At 38.6% G+C, this 16,902-nt stretch overlaps 1 protein-coding gene across 4 annotated transcripts in view; it reads left to right on the plus strand.

Annotated features, from left to right (window-relative positions):
* Positions 1-16,902, plus strand: part of veph1 (ventricular zone expressed PH domain-containing 1) — a 102,108-nt gene that overhangs the window by 74,909 nt on the left and 10,297 nt on the right. For all 4 annotated transcript variants that reach the window (XM_036004087.1, XM_031290725.2, XM_036004088.1 and 1 more), the window contains one exon: positions 5,466-5,583. In XM_036004087.1, coding sequence (XP_035859980.1) covers positions 5,466-5,583 — 118 coding nt within the window. The remainder of the gene's footprint in view (positions 1-5,465; positions 5,584-16,902) is intronic.

The raw sequence follows: 16,902 nt of genomic DNA on the forward strand, positions 1-16,902 counted from the left end.
AAAAGGGAGTTTTTCCTCGCCACTGTCACACTAAATGCTTGCTCTTGGGGGAATTACTAGACTTGTTGGGTCTTTGTAAATTATAGAGTGTGGTCTAGACCTACTCTATCTGTAAAGTGTCTTGAGATAACTCTTGGTATGATTTGATACTATAAATAAAATTGAATTGAATTGAATTATGACACAGAGATAATCAGTCCCTCCAGGATTTCACAACCTTTTTTTATAGATTGTTGCGGCCCAACATGCCTGATTTTGCGGGAGCTTTTGTAAAAAATTGCGATAAAAATCACAATGTCTTTTGTATGTTTGTTGCAATGAAGTTGCGGGAGACAGTCAAAGTTGCAAAAAAAGTTGCGATTTTTTCAAAGTCACGTGATTGGTTGAATTGGCGTGAATTGGCGTGATCGCGACATCGCAAAATCCTGGAGGGACTGGATAATATAAAGCTGGCATAAGCAAAGAGGAGAGGGATGGAGGGAGGTAAGAGCTTTTAGGATGAGCAGAAAGAGATGGATGTGAGCTACTCGGGAGGAAAAGGTTGAGAAAGATACAGTAACAATAAAAAGCTAATGGGTTTAAAGCATGGAAATAGTAAAAAGAGTTAAAGAGGCAGCCGGGTCAAGAGATATAAAGATAAATCTAAGGTTAAACTTGAGCTCCACGAAATTGGAGAGCTGCACCATCGTTGCGTTAATCACAACAGACATAAATCAGTACAAGGGAGGAAATTGGAGGTTGAAGGATGAAAGAAAACGACTTTATGGAAAGAAATGGTCAAGATTTGGAAAAAAGCATGCAGGCACTAAGTGATTAAGATAAAGCATGAAAGAAAAAGGGAATGAGAAGGGTCAAACCTTAAAGAGGGGAGAGGAAGAAAGGGGATGAGAGAGAGTTAAGAGTAAAAATATATGGTTAAAGAAGAGGAAAGAAATAAGTATTATAGGAAAAGCAAAAGTAGAGAGAGAAAAAATGTGGAGAGATAAAACACAATGGAGGAAGACGTGAACATGCAGACTGAAAAAGACAGGAGGATGGTGGGAGTGGGAAGAGGTACAATGAAATGAGAAATGTGGCAAGAGAAAAGAGGAAGCGAAAGAGGAAAAGAAGGAAGACATGAGATATGATGGGAGACTGGGCTAAAGAAAGAATGGTGAAACAATACTTGTCAAGTATCTCCCTTCTCAGGCTTCCGCTTTTCTCAGAGTGAGAGCGTGGAGATAAAGTTTGGTGGAGGAAGAGGATTAAAGGAGAAAGGCTGAATTCCAAGAGATAGAGTAAAGGTAAAGACAGAGCTGAGACTGAGATTAGATAAAGACATTATGGGAAGGAAATACACACAAAACGGGCAGGATGGGAAGACGAAAGCAAGAGCTGAAGGAGGAAATGGACTTTTAGGATCTGGTTTACATTTAAGAATTGTTGCCTCTCTCTGTGCCTGTTTGAAACAGCTTATATATATATATATATATATACTGTATCAAAACATCCTTATGCCCAGAAAGAGCTGTGGATGAATGTGAACGGAGACAGAAATAAAGCCTTGTTTATATCCTTCATCCACTCCCCTTTCCAACACTCCCACTTCTCATCCACTCACCTTTCTCCTTACTCACACTGCCCTCTCTACTCCTCTTTCTGCCTCCACCTCCCACTGTCTTCTGTTTTTCTGGTTAAGTTTATTCAGGAAACCTCCATAAAGCTTATCTGTCCTCTCGTCTCCTCTACTGTCCTCTCCTTTTGTTTCATACCCTCTCATCTCATTATTAGAAGTCTCCTCCCCTCTCTATAGGTTCAAATGATCGTATACAACCAAACTAGCATGTAGTCTAACTGACTTTAGACATGCACTGCTTAAACTTTAAAATGAATTGTGTGCCTTATCTTATCCAACAAAGTATTCTTTACAATGTGAAAATAACGCATCTGCTAAAGAGCAGAGAATTTTCAGCTTTTCTAAAAATAAAATAACCACAGAATGTTTATTTTTTCTCTGCAAGTCAGTCTGGCCAAGAGCCCATTCAAGCCCATTTCCAATTTTTCCAAATCGAGGCACCAATCACAACCGTTGACACGATGACGATAGAACAATGACGATAGCACAGTGACGGTAAGCAGCTTTTTGTTTACATTCAACATGATGGCTACGAAGCGCAGCAACCCGTTGATGCCGCTGTAGCTGCTACATCACCCGGATCGTTGGTCTGATTGGTTGAAGGACTATCCAATTGCGCCCAGAGGCATTTGAGCAGCGTCTGTTGGTGACGCCCCTTTGGAAATGGGCTGTGAATGAACCTTGCCCAGACCCACTCTCAGTTACAACTGAGAAGGGTCTGGTGTCAACCAGGCTAACTTTTTGGTACTAGAATAATTAAATCAATTGCTTTTTCAGTCCACTAGATGGTGCAGTTGAGTTTGTTTTCTGATGAGGTCAGCATACAAAAGGAAGTTGGTAAAATAAAGATAAAACAGATGTTGACAAAGTTTTCCATTAGGGACATAATTTGAAGTTGGAAAAAGGTAATAAATTTCAATATATCGCAGAATATCGCTATGTGTTTAAAATTACAATATCGTATTGTGACATAAGTATCCTCATAATATCGTATTGTAGGGCCTCTGGTGATTCCCACCCCTAGGACCTACAGAGAATTATCATGTGAATCTGCAGCTCCTCTTGGCTTTACAGAGCCTTTAGCCTTTAGGTGTCCACCCTGCAACTTTACTGTTTGGTTCTCTCTCACTGCTTTTATAACGTTGTTTTCGGCAGCAGCAGGCAGATGTTTTCAGTGAAAAAGCTCTAAAAACCAATTGCATACTACCTGCTCAGCTTAGACTTATAATTTTTGTTTGTTATAAGCAGAAACTGACTTATTTTCTCAGACTTTACTGTAAAAAGCTCTCTCCAGAGCCACATGAAGACATTATACAGACCGAGAACCCTCTTGACGATTAAAATGAACTTCATGTGTAAAATTGGTTAGAGTACCATTCAGTAGTTAAATCTATATGAATGCATTGCATTTTATAATCTTATCATGTGTCAGGTGTTTTTAATGTGAAATTCTGATATGCAAAGTAACTAGTAGAGCTACAGCTGTCAGATAAATGTAGTGGAGTAAATAGTACAATACTTCACTCTGAAATGTAGTGAAGTAGAAGTATAAAGTAGTATAGCATGAGAATAGTCAAGTAAAGTAGAAGTACCTCAAAATTGTACTTACAGTACTTAAAATGTGTACTTTCCATCACTGTCACCATTTGTGGATATTTTAATTTCTCTCTCTTGTTTTCTCTATCCAGTCTTTCTTATACTTGCTATTTCTTTCACTTCCACCTTTCTGTCTCTCACACTGTCTCTGTCTGGATTTAAAATAAGTATTTCTCACAGTTGCAACATGTGTCTCCTGAAGACCACTCATTCCCCTGAATCATAATGATAATGATCGGGTAACCCCACAGATGGCCGTCTCTCTCTGCCACACATGGTCCTGGTTTATCAGTATCTGCGGGCAAAGCCCTTCCACCTCAGTTATTTAGGTTGTAACAACACAAAGAAAGGCTCTGATGTATAGATGACTCTAAACGCTCTGCTCTTTCAATCACGTGGTTGTTTGTGGCCGGTACTGTGTGTGTGTGTGTGTGTGTGTGTGTGTGTGTGTGTGTGTGTGTGTGTGTGTGTGTGTTTTGATAGGTTCAGTGGTCCAAATGGGAATACACACCTGAAAACTGAAAAACAGCTCATTAACTTCAAGGACGGGCTTAAGGGGCACGGGTCGAAAGGTCAAACACACTAATGGCTCAGCCATTGCAGCTACCTGTTTTTCTTCTACTCCTTCAAATACAGCTCCCTCTGGGCGTTTTATGTGAGTCTAACTTTGCCATGGTGAGAAATACTACTCTCCTTCTGAAATTGATCATCAGAAAACGTGAAAGGAGAGAGTTCAGAGAAATGATGAAGGAGGCAAAATACTCTGCTTTTACTTCAGAATACTTAGTTAGTTTAGTGGTCAGGATATTTAAACTGTGAAATCAAAATTGAGAGAATAGGTTAAACAGCTATCTTAATATGAACACACCGACACAGAAATACTGTGGGTAAATATATAGAGTAGTAGAGTATGAACACACACACAGGAGAATGACTGCTTCTTTGTCATGAAGACTGATGACAGTAATCCATCACCTCCTTAAATGTTCCTGTTTTTCTCCAAAACCAGCCTAAAATGAATATGAATTATCTCATGGGTTTAACTGTCACTGAAGTGTGTTTATGTGTATTTAAAGTGAAGTATAACTCTTACCATATGCAGAGGGTCTACAGGGATTTGTATTGGTTTCCATTACTTTCTATTCTGACACACACACACACACACACACACACACACACACACACACACACACACGCACACACTCACTCAATACACAGTTGCACAGTCCATAACTGGAATGTCAAGCTTTAAGGTACCTCTTGAGGGTTACTTATCATTTGTGTGTATATGCTTGGGACTGTGTATACATGTGTGCGTGTGTGTGTGTGTGTGTGTGTGTATCTGCATAAACAGCAGCTTTACAAAGAGTTAACAGATTTCTGTGGGCTGGTTGAAACTCTTGTCTTCTTTCTCTTTATAGTATTTTGGATGGTAGAAAATAAAGAGAACAGCAGGCGGACTCTGAGCGGGTCTACAGGATCAGGATCAGTGCTGATGCATCAGTATTAGCTACTGTATATAAAGCCTGATACTGTAAATAAACTTTCCTATCCTTTGTTTTTTCATCTGGGTACACCAGTTGTCTAAGGTGACACAATAGAGGTGTACAATGTGCAAACAATTTGAGCAGAGCCACTTTGGTTTACAGAAAACTTCATCTTTCTTTTTACATGTATCCAGTGCACTGCTAAAGTTGGTTAAAAGTGTTAAAGTGTTTTGTTCAAACTGTATTTGAGGAGAGGCTGTCTGTGCTGATCAACATTGACACAGATATTATATAAAGCACAAGAGTACACTGGACAAAATATTATATATCAATTCAGTCCTAAACTGTGTGTGCACTGTGCAGCTGTAATATGCAGTGAATAAATAGTATTGGATGGATCAGACTCAGTATTGGAAGATTAGTAGCCTTTTCACATTTTGACCGGTCATAGTAAAGCACAGGTGCTACAGTACTAATAACATTAACAATGGTTCTGTTCTATTCAAGTGTCCCAGTAAGCTGTGAGAGTGTGACAGGGAGCCAGCATGCACAATACCAGGACCCTGATACTGAAGCATTATTTACACTCATGCTTTTCCTACTGTGACATGTCGAAATGTCTTCTGTGACTAAAGGCTAACCCTAACCCTCAATATTAATAAAGAAGAATAAAGAAGAAGATACCAAATAAGAAGTTTAAGTATAGTTACAGGACATTTAATGAACATTCTGATACTTTCTCATACTTTCTTTCTGTCTGTCTTCAGGACCTGGACAGTCTCCAGATTCAGCTTGAGGAGGTGCGTTTCTTTGACCTGTTTGGCTACAGTGAGGAAGAGGGAGGTTGGCTCTGCTTCATGTGTAACAACCCTGAGAAGGCCACAGGTACACACACACACACACTTAAACAACCAGACACACATAAAAACAGGCCGAATTATACATAACCATGATTAGAGTACACATAGTTTAGTGTACAGGCAGAACCAAGTTGGTTTCATACAAACAAACAGAGAAGTTTGTTTTTTGTTCTGTATACCTTGAATTTAACAGGGCAATAAGCCGTGAATAAGTCATGAATTGATTGATTGAATGATGATGAAAACACTGATGGATGAACTAAGCACATAAAATCATTACATTTAAGGCCAAAAAAGTATTAAAAAAGGTAAAAGGTAAAGCAGAGAGGAAACACAAGTAAAAAATACAGGAAGAAAGAATGTGATAAATTGACCCTCTTCATCTCACATATTCTCTCATATATTACAGATTTTTTTTAATGCTTAAGCACTATTTTGAAAACAGGGACCGGTTTTTCAAAACACTACACACAGTTAGCACAACCACACACCAATTAGCAGAACACCTCAGACCCTTTGCTAAATGAAACACTCTTGCAAAAACTATACACTAATTTATAAAAAACATATTTTGTTACCATATGAAACACACGTTTCATATGACTTAATTATGTTTGAACCAGTTACACACTGCTGTTGCTAACCTAAAACACTTTTAATAATTATACTTCTCAGTGATTAGAGTACTGTAAATGAAGTACACAGAGAAATATACAATATGTTCACCAAACACTTCACAAGAACCATTCTGCAGACTGAGGAAAATATAATTTATTTCTCTCCATATACCCAAATCAGTCAACATGTCAATATGGAGAATCACAACAAAACAGTTTTCATACTACTACAGTAGTGTGCATAACACTGTTAGCTCAGCAAACAACAGACAAACATAAAATACTGTATACAGTACAGAAAATATTAGACTTACCTGCTGCATTTGTATAGTGCGTAAACCTGATTGGTGTGTCTACAATTAAGCAATCATGTGTTTACGCACCTGATGGCTGTGTTTCACAGATTGGCTCATCATAGGTGTGGTCATTTGACAGTCAGTGCTTTGGAATAGAGAGCCGAAGTCACGCCCTTCTACTTCTGGCCAATGGGACCTATCTTTCGAAGAAATATGAATGAGAGTCAATGGAGAGATAATAATAATTTTTTTTATCCCGTTTGAATTGAGCCATGGATTACAAATATGATGTTCGTCAATTTTAGAGATAATTTTTCAACCGAAGAAAGTCTCAGTTTATTGTTAAACTGTTGAAGTATAAGACTGTGAAAATATGTAATTAGAAAGACTACACACTTCAAAGTCGCATGGATGACATCTCGCTGAAGCTACGATGTCTCTGTGTATCGTACCGGGGATGTAACGTTACTCAAATGAGCAGAGGATCTCGTGTGTTCTTTTGCTTATCTGCTGAAAACATTTCACTGGATAAAACACATCAGGTAAGATAACGTTACATGTGTTGTGGGACAGAGCTAAGCTAGCTAGCTAGTAAGTTGAGCATCAAGCTAGGTGACATAAATTGTGTGAGACGAGAGATGTAGTTCACTGAACGGTTTTACACAAAACCAAGTGGTCATATGACAAACCTATGGCTAACTGAGACTTTCTTCGGCTGAAAATTTTTCTTTTAAATTGACGGACATCATATATGTAATCCATGACTCAATTCAAACGGGATCAAAAAAAAATTGGCCTCTCCCCGTTCACTACCCTTCATATTTTTTTCCAAATTAAGGTCCCATAAGGTCCACCGGAAGGGGCGTGACTTCTGCTCTCTATTGCAAGGAAGTGACATCATGATATACTTCTGTGTCTAATGTATACAAGTGTGTTTTGCAAAAAGTGTAAGGCTGACATTGTGCTTATAGTGGTGCACATCTGAGCCAATGTTTTGCTCCAGTGTGTAAGCAATCGGCAAAAACAGTTTTTGAGGTTTTTTTATATCATTCTGTAGCTTCCCAGTAGTGTTCCTTATGTATTCAAATCCAAACATTCACATTTTGGTGCATATGTTTTAGCGTCAAAATGCTGTTTTCCTAAGCCCTTCTAAAAACGTTTTCCCACGTAACCTGACCTGTAGGTTTCTGTATGATGACATTGCTTCAGTACAGTACAGTACAGTAACTTGGATGGCGGTCGGCATGGTCCCAGTTTAGAGAAGCAGACAGGAAGCTGAGCCATGTAAGGCTGTGGACGCCACGTTAGGTCGGGTTTGAAAAGTCACACAATAACACAAACTAACCAACTAATCAATCGACAGGGAACTGAAGCTGTTATATCGCACTCTTCAATTCCACTAGGCTCCATTGACAAAAACAGTAATTTCACCTCGCAGAATACGGGGGTTGCTGGTCTACCGCTACCGATGCCTAATGTGGCGTCCACAGCAGTGGTTATTTCCAAACTAAGCACAGCTAACATTGACTCAGCTAGTGTGAGCGTTCACATTATTCATAACCTTATTGATTAGCTTGCTCTGGTAATCAACGTCACGCTTTTTGCTAAGGCTGAGTGGGCGTTTTCATTTGAAAAACCAGGAAAAGTATGCAGATGGCCTAGGCTTTTAACATCATATTACTTCCATTTGACAGACTACATCCCATTGTGGTTTCCTCTGAATCCTGCCCCATGTTGTCTTCTCTAAACAGAACAATGAACAAGTAAAGTGGGATTTTAAAATATTTTTTCAATCATGTCACCAGATTTCTTTTGGGCACAGTTATGTTTCCCTGGGGTCTGGTGAAACCATTGCATAGCTAAGCTCCATGGGATGTTTTCACTCAAAATGCCTTCAAGGGGAATAATCTTTTCCCAGAACAGTCAAGGAAAATGGAGCAAAGAGCAGCTATATTTAATAGCTGCCAGTCTGATTTGAAGGGTCATTGTAATCAGTCAGTCAGTGCCATCATGATTCACTTCTGATTAGTCTACTTTGGACCCCCTTCGATGAGCAGTTTGTCTTGATGACTTGGAATACAAATCCTTAAATTACATTTTGATTACGGTTTGTTTTCTGTCTTACACTCTACAATTCTAGACACTAGACTTACGGCTGTATAAAATGTGACTAAAATATAAAGAAAATAATAACGAAACCACTCTTTTATACACCTGGCTGTCTCACACAACAGTGGCTCTTCACTATTCAGACTTTCCTTCTTAGGCTTGTCTCTTCTTACTTGTTTCTCCACTGTGAGAAACAAAGTGTGTGTGTAGTTGAGTGACGAGACAGTGGATTTACAGAGTCTATAGATCGATGATTGACATTTTAGCCTTAGTAGAGCAAATGTGACAGAGTTTGGGGAAAAAGGCTTCAAATCTGTGTGTAGCTCTCTGTCAGTCTCACATGAAAGCAGTTACTAGGGGTTAGAAGAGGGCAGTTTGTGGCAGATGAAGAAATATGGAGGGAGAAGAGTGGGGGGAGATAAGGTAAAAGTGACCATGCAGCGACATGGTGTTTTCAGGCTCTGCTGTTTGATGGCAGCTATTAAGAAGCCAGCAGGTATTTCCCCGAAGGTTATGGCCAGGGACAGGAAGTTGTTTGCCGGTGGAAGGAAACAGGCAGATGGGATGCAGTAAAAGTTTAGTGTGAGCGTGTGTGTGTGTGTGTGTGTGTGTGTGTGTGTGTGTGTTTATTTATTTATGTTTATGTGCTTTTGAGGGAGAAAAGTTTGAAAAAGTTCAGATTATAGATGCTTACCTCAACATGGTCTCACAGGTTTTTTTCTTTAATTACTGTATAATGAGAAAACAACGTGGGTTATGTGAGTTTGGGTTATTTTGAGATCTTCAGAAAATAAAGCATGTTACTTTGATATTACAAACATACATAATTATTGTGCAATGTTAAGATAACTATTGCTAGTAGTTACACCTGTGAATTATAATACCATTATAGTACCATCTGGAGTTGTTCTTGTACATAGTTATATTTATATTTACAGTTTCCCAGTATAATTCATGGTGTGTATTCTAGAGATCGAACAAACGTGTCGAGTGCATTTCCTTCCTCAAAATACATTAGCAAAGACATTTAAAAAAATATATATTTTAAAGGGCAGCCAGGGGCGGACTGGCCATCGGGGGTTCAGGAGATTTCCCGAACAGCCGGTCCATCACGGGCCGAAAGATCCACTATTGCCTGTAATGTTGCCTGTTGAATTAGAAATCTTTGTTACTTTTCAATGGTTAGTAATTGGTAATTGTCTAAGTTACTGATGTCATTTATACTACTTCATTTTCATGAGTATATGTAGTATATTATATAGTAGTATATAAAATTGCTTACAAAAAATGTTTTACGTGCACTCTTCACGTCCTCTCCGCTCCATCCCAAAGTCACGGGCCGAATTTTTGTCCCAGTACATCCCTGAAGGTAGCATTGTTTACATCCATGTTTATGAGCTATCAGTCTTCTTTCCTGCTTTTTATAAGTGCATTGCTATTGACATATGTTGGGTACTCGTAGAGGTACAGATTCAATTATTGACATTATCAAAGATGTTTATCAATATTAATAAAGTTATGAATATGGTTATTATTAACTTTATCAAATCAACAAACAATCAAAACGGGGCACCACCCTGAAACTTCAGGGGCCAATATTGAACTGTGGAATAGTCTCATTTGTCAGTGGAAGGGTGAAATCCGAGCACTGACCTGTGTTTAACCAGCAGTTAATACAATAATACACAAATAATCACAAACAACTGCTAATTAAAGTATAGTAGAATTTATTAACTTCAAAATTATCAATGGCCAATCAATAATCCTTTGATCAACTAAAACCAATATACGTTTCTTTTAAGTACAACAAAACAAAACAAAACAGCATGTGGGAGACCCTCTCTGTGTGTGTGTGTGTGTGTGTGTGTGTGTGTGTGTGTGTGTGTGTGGGTGTGAGTGTGTGAGTGTGAAAGAGGAGGGGATGACAAGGTGTAGTCTAGCCAAAGACTACAAAAATGGCTACTCTTGTGAGCTGCACAAAACTGTTTCACCCCAAGAGGGAGGTATTGATAGGCTAGGCCCAAGATTAGCCGTTAGCTCATTCAGGCTAAGCTATGTGCTACCAACAATAGGCTAGCTGCTAAGCTTACGTGTCTGCACACGTGTGGTTGACAAGAAGGACACACAGGAGCGCAGAACTGTGGAGCGGTGCGCGCTCTGCAGTTTATGTGACTCGCTGTTTGGCCAGCTGTTCACCTTAGCGCGTGTGTGTAACTAGCTATGTGTTCATATATGTGTGTGTGTGAGAGAAAGGTTAGAAAAAGAGATATATTTTTACTTGGATCTTGGTTACCGATAATGACCAACCCTCTCAGTCAACTCATGTCTGGACTAAAGTGGAATTAGGCGCAGACTCTGAGAATTTCGTCTGACTGAGGGGACGTTCATTATAACCACTCCGGTGTACAGCACCTAAACTCCGTGGAAGGAGCTAGCAATATAGCATTTACAGTTACCCTAGCTACATTATATTCAACACAACATATCAACAATGCACCGTGATCAGAGTACATTCACAGAATAGATTTGACTCAGCGGTCACAATCCTAGATTAATACATTACACGCGCAGCAGTAGCGCTGTATTAATCAGATCACATTAATGGTAATACAAAGTAGCAGCAATAGCAAATTACTCATTAATAAAACACACTATTTATCTCTGCCCAGACGTAAGCCTTCTTACTGTATGTTCAGTCCGTTTGTCCGTAGGTTTCCACGAAAGAAACGGGGGTCCGTGTCTGCTCGTCAGCAGATCAGAGGAAGCTTTCCTTCCAAAAAGAGCAGAAGGAAGGGAGCTAGAGTCGACTTGAGAAGAAAAACGTTGTTTCCTTCTCCTGCAGATATGAAAACACTGTCGAGTGGTTTCAGAGGATCCACGGTGCTCCCAGCACCGAAATTAAATCCACTTTGTTTCAAAAATGGAAGTTTTAGCACAAACTTGTCGTGCTGACCTGTCGTCAACTGGAGTTGAGGTGGAAAACATTTGTTTCTGTGTGTCATGCTGTAGTGACCAAAGTCACAGGGCAAAAGACGAGAACATGGAGTTTTATAGCTCAGGCCACCAGACCTGGCTCCATGCTGTTTTTATGGTACCTCTGATCCAATGGGAGAGTCAAAGTGAAGCTGAAGGTGTCGAACCTTATTTGCAGGCCCCTCCCTGACACCATTTTACTCTTCTTAGCTCCTTTCCTTCATTTAGGAGTTTGGAGCAAGGGATGTGGACTTTACCGTAGGCCAAGATCCTTTGTCTGAAAGACCACATGGTCTCTGGGTCTTTTGTCTTTGAGTCACATGTTGACTGAAAACCCTTTGCTTGAAAAAGATTATGTTTAACCTCCTCGACGGTCCCAACACATATGTATGTTAATGTAAATGTATTTTTTTACCTGACACTTTTACATAAAAGCAAACTTGTTTAATGTAGCAAACAGTTCAGAGTCAGGTAAGAAAAACTCACACTGTGTGTTAGAGTTAATAATAAACTGTCCCCGGCATTAGAGGAAATGTTCAATGGCTAATTCCAATAAGTCTATTGCCTTATTTTCCACATTGATTTCGTATCCAGCCATCCGTTCTGATTAAAGTTTTGTGTCTCACTTGAGTGTTCATTTCTGCTGCCAAGCATTGCAGCCCAGTACAATGCCCTGGGGCTAATAGACAGCAAAAGTAGCAAAGACATGTCTATTTCCCCCACAGTAATAGTCTGCATAGAAAGTGACTGTATGACACTATATTAGTGTTAGATACATTGTTTAAATAGCTTTAGGTGCTTCGAAAACAGGTAGAAAGTCATCTGAAAGCACAGGGAGCACAACTATACTGCATGGTCTAATTCACTTGAAAAAGGTTCTACAGTTGTCAGTATTCACATTATAAGATGATTTTGTGAGTGATGAATGATTTTGGAATTACTATTCATTGGGTTTGTTTATATGGAAGCTGCCATTAAGCTAGGCTCACAGCTTTTCATTTTCTCTTTCTTCTATGTCATTGTCTTGTCATCATCTGTTTCTTCAAATACACAAACATACACATGCACAGAAGTAAACACGCACACTCGTACAAAAGCCAAATGAAAGCAATTCTTCCAGCTCTGCTGCTCAGAAAAAAACAGTGTAATCGCTGAGCCAGCTGAATGACTACAAGGAACGGATGATTAGCTTTCAGATGCATGCCAGTCTCTCTATTACAGAAGGATGTAGAGAAGAAATAATAGTACGTTCCCATTGGGACTGTGTGATTGGAAATGTGTGTGCATGTGGATACATGTGTTTACTAAAGCATTTGTGTCCTTTGATGACCCTACTGTTCTGCATGTCTGCCTGGTATTAACCTAAAGTGTTAGTTCACTCAAATTACCAAAAAATACAGTATTACTTCTCACTTACCCCTTGTAGTAACTAGCCAAACAGTCTAAGATTTCTGCCTCCACCCTACTACAATGAAACTTAATGGAATTGTGTTTGTGGTGTGCATGTCATGCTACATCCCTGGACATTTAAAAAAAAAAAAAGATCCTGAAACACTACCTGTTTACCACAGCCTACAACCTCCTTTAGCTAAGCCACAGTAATTCTGTAAAGTGTCCTTGGGTATCTTGAAAGGCGCTATATAAATAAAAGTTATTATTATTGATCAACTACATTTCGAGAATTCTACAGCAACATCTCTTTCGAGACCTCACTGTGAACAGTTTTCATTGGAGCTACTTTCTAGCAAACAAAAAGTTCCAGTGAAAATGAAATTAGGTAAAACACTGCACAACAGAACAGAAAGGAGTCACTTTAACATGTGCAGTGTGTCTGTAACAAGGTCAGGCCCAGACACACCTCCTGTAACTGCAGAGCTGAAATCACTATCATCGTTCACCGCTCACGTAAGCCAGTGACCAGAGTTTTAATTGAAACAGGAAATTAACACATTCCAAAAATGAATACATACAGCCAGCATATACTTTTGCACTTCAGTGTGATATGAGTCAGAGTCATAGAAATGGGACTTTAATATACTTGGCAGTCAGTGAATGTAACAGTAGTCCTGATATGTGTGTTTCCTGGACCAAGAAAGTTTCCGAACATCGCTATAAATCTATCTTGCATTGTATTCAAACAGTCTACAAATAAGTGTCCCCTGTGTGACCTTTACCACCTGGGTCTTGGCATGTTTGTGTCAGTCACATAAACTCAGTGGCATGAACCAACACTATCTGCAACTGATCATTAGTCAGCTACTTAACTTTGAGGAAAAGTGGCTATGTAACATTTTATGCAAAACATTGATATGGTACATGATATGATATGGTACATGGGTATGACCATGAAGTCTTTACAGTATAGGGCAAGTTTTAAAATATTAAAATAGATTTTTGGCACAGCATTAATAAAAATGAACATACAAACATGTTTACATCCAGCATCTGGCAGTAGCTGCTCTCTGAGAACCATATTCACTGAATAAAATAATATCATTAGCAGCCACTGGTGCCAATTGAGGCAACTCCTATGCAACCTTAAGGGATTCACAGGAAAGTTGTTCTCAGTTTAGACAAAGAAACAAGCTGACAAGTATAAAAGTGCTATACAAACTGTATGTATAAGATGTGAAACATATGAAGTATTTAAGTATTTCACCAAAATGGAAATCCATAAAACAAGCCCACAATATGTAGATGAAGGCAGAAAATAAACTAAAACTGTCCATTGGAAAGTTTCTTACTCGTCCAACTGAAAGCTATCCAGCTGCATCCAGTATATTAGGTCAAGTTACAGCAAATGACAGTGATGACTCATCTCATCTCACTGAAACAAATGTAACAAGTTGACTTTAGACCTAGCAGCGCTGTAGAGATAGGTCTGGCAATGTGAGACTACTTCAGGCCCAGTGGAATTTGGATTTGTAACATTTCACTTTAAGGTGACCCACTTTTGTATTTTCATCATGTAGCACATACCACTTCATATATTTGGTATGTATGCATGCTGTTCACATTACCAGCTGCCACCAGCCAACCTTTTACTTAATAATGCTTTATATTGCTTTACTATAGTAAAAACTTGCTGACTTTGCCTGAGTGGCTTGCTGCAATTACTATAGAGTTTACACACACAAGCAAGGAGCTGGTCTCATGTTTTTAATGATAAAGGGAAAAAGAGAGAAAAGAGCCAGTGTTTACTGCAACTCCATGATGCTTTATGATAAACTGTTGAGTTTAACTACTAGAATGCCTTTGAAGTGAGTGGTAATGAGCCGTGTGTGTGTGTGTGTGTGTGTGTGTGTGTGTGTGTGTGTGTGTGTGTGTGTGTGTGTGTGAATAAGGTATGCAGGTTCACAACATGTACGCTCTCTCATTCTCTTCCTGTGTTTCTGGCATTGTTTAGTATTTATACGTGGATGACTACAATGTACCATCACCTCATCACCAAACTTACCACAGAGGTAACTGGTTTATGTGAAACCTCCAGAAACAAGAGAGATGATAATTGTAATATCCTTACGTGGACTTTTAGCACTCACAAACATACACATACTTTAAAATTAGCATATGTAAGGGGGAGGGGGTGGAATCACCAGAGGCCCCACAATTCGATATTATCACGATAACTTGTGTTACGATATTTTGCGATATATTGCAATTTAAATACATTTTCTTCCAACTTCAAATTATGTCCCCAAAGGAAACCTTTGTCAACATCTGTTTTATCTAAAAATATAAATGTCTCTGTTTGTTCATCTCACTTTGAATTTTTTATTATTCTAGTACCAAAAAGTTAAATTCTCGTGTGCAATTTATATAATGAAAATATCGATACTTGGCATCCGTGTATCGATACAGTATTGCCACGGAAAAAATTGCGATACTATGCTGTATCGATTTTTTTCACCCACCCCTAATCTATAGGCTCATGCCTTTACATGTGGATTTAAACACACATTCACTCATGTCTGGAAGACAGATTCCCTGCAAAAACAAAAAAAAGATGGAAAACACCAAGCAAGACTCTCCATCACTTTACCATCAATCAGTGAAGACACGCTGGATGGAAATTCTCACCTCCAGAAATGATGTTGCAAATTCAGGAGATTCCCTGGCTAAAGATCAACCCGCTGTGCCAAAGTTTAAGTGAGTGTCATTACAACAGATGGAGTTTTGAAATGTGCTTAAATGATTTAAGACAGCATTTCTCAAGGGTGCTGTTAGGTATTCTGGTAATATCCTCAGGCAGGGCTGTGGTCCTAAGGAAACATGTTAGCTAATACCTTGTTATTGACAAGAAGGGATAGTCATGTTATGATATTCATCTATAAAGCTCTACAGTCAAACCTCCAATCTTCCATCTCTTGTCTCATTTAAAACCTTAACTACAGTAGACAATCTAATAATTACCTAATCTTAGATATACAGTACCATATGTTTGCACTAACCTTGGCAGGTCTGGGATCAGGTTTCATTTCCGTCTGAGGTTTTATAGCTTTACTATCAGATTTTTCTTATGACTCTTTTAATTAATTATTGTTCTTTTTTAATTGACTGTTGTTTGTTGAACATTATATTTGTTGTTTCTGTTATGCCTCTTGTGTGGTTGGCTGACTGTAAATGTTTTTAAAAAAAAAACAGAAGATCTTGATATCAAAGAGACTGTCTGTCTTAAATAGAGTAAGATAGCATAGTGGTAACATACTGTACTGTAGGGTTTGAGTCACCTGTGAAAGAGTAAGTACAGCTCAGTAATTAATTTATGAAACATATAGTTGCAGATAAAAGCCAGAACAGGCCCGGGTTGATGATGGGGATTTGTGGATTTATTGCGGAGTTATTGTTGCGCTTGTGATCACTGCACTGATATGTTATATGTTGTTATTATTTATTTAACGTTTAACTATATGCACTGCATGACACCATGTTGTGTTTCACACTCCATTAGGGTCATATTATGGTTTGTTGTATGGTATTGTATCATGTTGTACATGTTGTTTGTGTTTTTTATGGCTGCAGCGTGGGTTAAGTGCCCAAGACAAATGTCTCACCTTGTGGGCGAATAAAGTCAATCTTGAACCTTAAATATACATAAAGTCGAAAAGAGTAAAAGTAAAAAGAGTAAGATACATAACAGTTATTTCAGCAGTGAATTAATATTTAACTAGGGCTGTCAAACGATTACATTTTCTGAATCACGATTAATCGTTGAATTTCTATAGTTAATCGCGATTAATCGCATGTTTTATCACATGATTAAAATTCTATTATTTTGCATTTCCGAACTGTTTTTAAGTACATATTAACAATGGAAAGCAGTTCTTACCAGTGTATCTTGATTAGGAA

The sequence above is a fragment of the Sander lucioperca genome, chromosome 8 (genome assembly GCF_008315115.2).
Source record: "Sander lucioperca isolate FBNREF2018 chromosome 8, SLUC_FBN_1.2, whole genome shotgun sequence".
NCBI classification, from domain to species: Eukaryota; Metazoa; Chordata; class Actinopteri; order Perciformes; family Percidae; genus Sander; species Sander lucioperca.